The 856-nt window shown below is 49.8% G+C and overlaps 1 protein-coding gene across 1 annotated transcript in view; it reads left to right on the top strand.

The window, feature by feature from the left end:
• Positions 1-856, top strand: part of LOC119309449 — a 10,908-nt gene that overhangs the window by 7,311 nt on the left and 2,741 nt on the right. The window contains exon 3 of the mRNA XM_037585447.1: positions 665-798. Coding sequence (XP_037441344.1) covers positions 665-798 — 134 coding nt within the window. The remainder of the gene's footprint in view (positions 1-664; positions 799-856) is intronic.

Below are 856 nucleotides of genomic sequence, written 5' to 3'. Positions count from 1 at the left end.
CCACGGGCGGGCGGCCATGGGCGCGGCCAGGCACCCCAGGGGGCTCGGCTAGGGGCGCGGCGACGGGCGCGCGGCCAGGGCGGCAAGGCCAGGCACGCAGCCCATGGGCACGGCCAGGGGCGTGGCGGAAGGACTGGATTGCTTTTTTTTTAAAGGGACCCGATTGCTTTTTTAACCCACTTATGTGTGGGCCAACTCTGTCAGAAACACGTTTAAAAGAGCCAAATCGGGCTCTTTTCAGACTTGGTAGTTTTTTGCCACAGTTTAGGAAAAAAGCGGTAGTTTTTCGCACAAAATCGTAAAGTGGTAGTTTTTCGTCACGGTTCCATGAATTGTGGTAGTTTTTGGTTAAATACTCGATTTGTTGCTTCGAAATCCTGTTTCCGAAAATGATTCACAGTTCTCCACGGTTTGATTTGGTTTCTTATCTTGGAAAAGACAAGGCAGGAAAAAGCCCAAATCCAATGCTCTACATTTCTTCCTTCTCGTGCCCTTTCTTGATTTGCGCATGGACAGTGACTTGCGTTGCCAGCAAAGAGCCATCCTGCTAGGCCCTTTGCCAACATCTCCGTAGATCGTACGACTGAGACATATGATCCACCGCCAATCCTCGTGGTTAACATACATTTCTGCTGAACGGTGGTTTGTTTCTCCCTTGTTCCAGACATTCCAGAGCAGATAGACAGAAGAATGGAGAGGAAGAAGAAGGGGTGGTTCGAGCGCATCAAGAGGCTCTTCATCTCCGAACCCAAGCAGAAACCCAAACCAGACAAGGTATTGTCCCAATCTCGTTTCTTATAATCTGTGGGAAATTCATGTAAAATTGCAGGTGATCCATGGTGCAAGATTCCACCCC

This window comes from Triticum dicoccoides, chromosome 5B (assembly GCF_002162155.2).
Source record: "Triticum dicoccoides isolate Atlit2015 ecotype Zavitan chromosome 5B, WEW_v2.0, whole genome shotgun sequence".
In the NCBI taxonomy this organism is placed as follows: domain Eukaryota; kingdom Viridiplantae; phylum Streptophyta; class Magnoliopsida; order Poales; family Poaceae; genus Triticum; species Triticum dicoccoides.
Note: the sequence above shows the minus strand (reverse complement) of the source record. Positions and strands in the feature narration are given on the sequence as shown.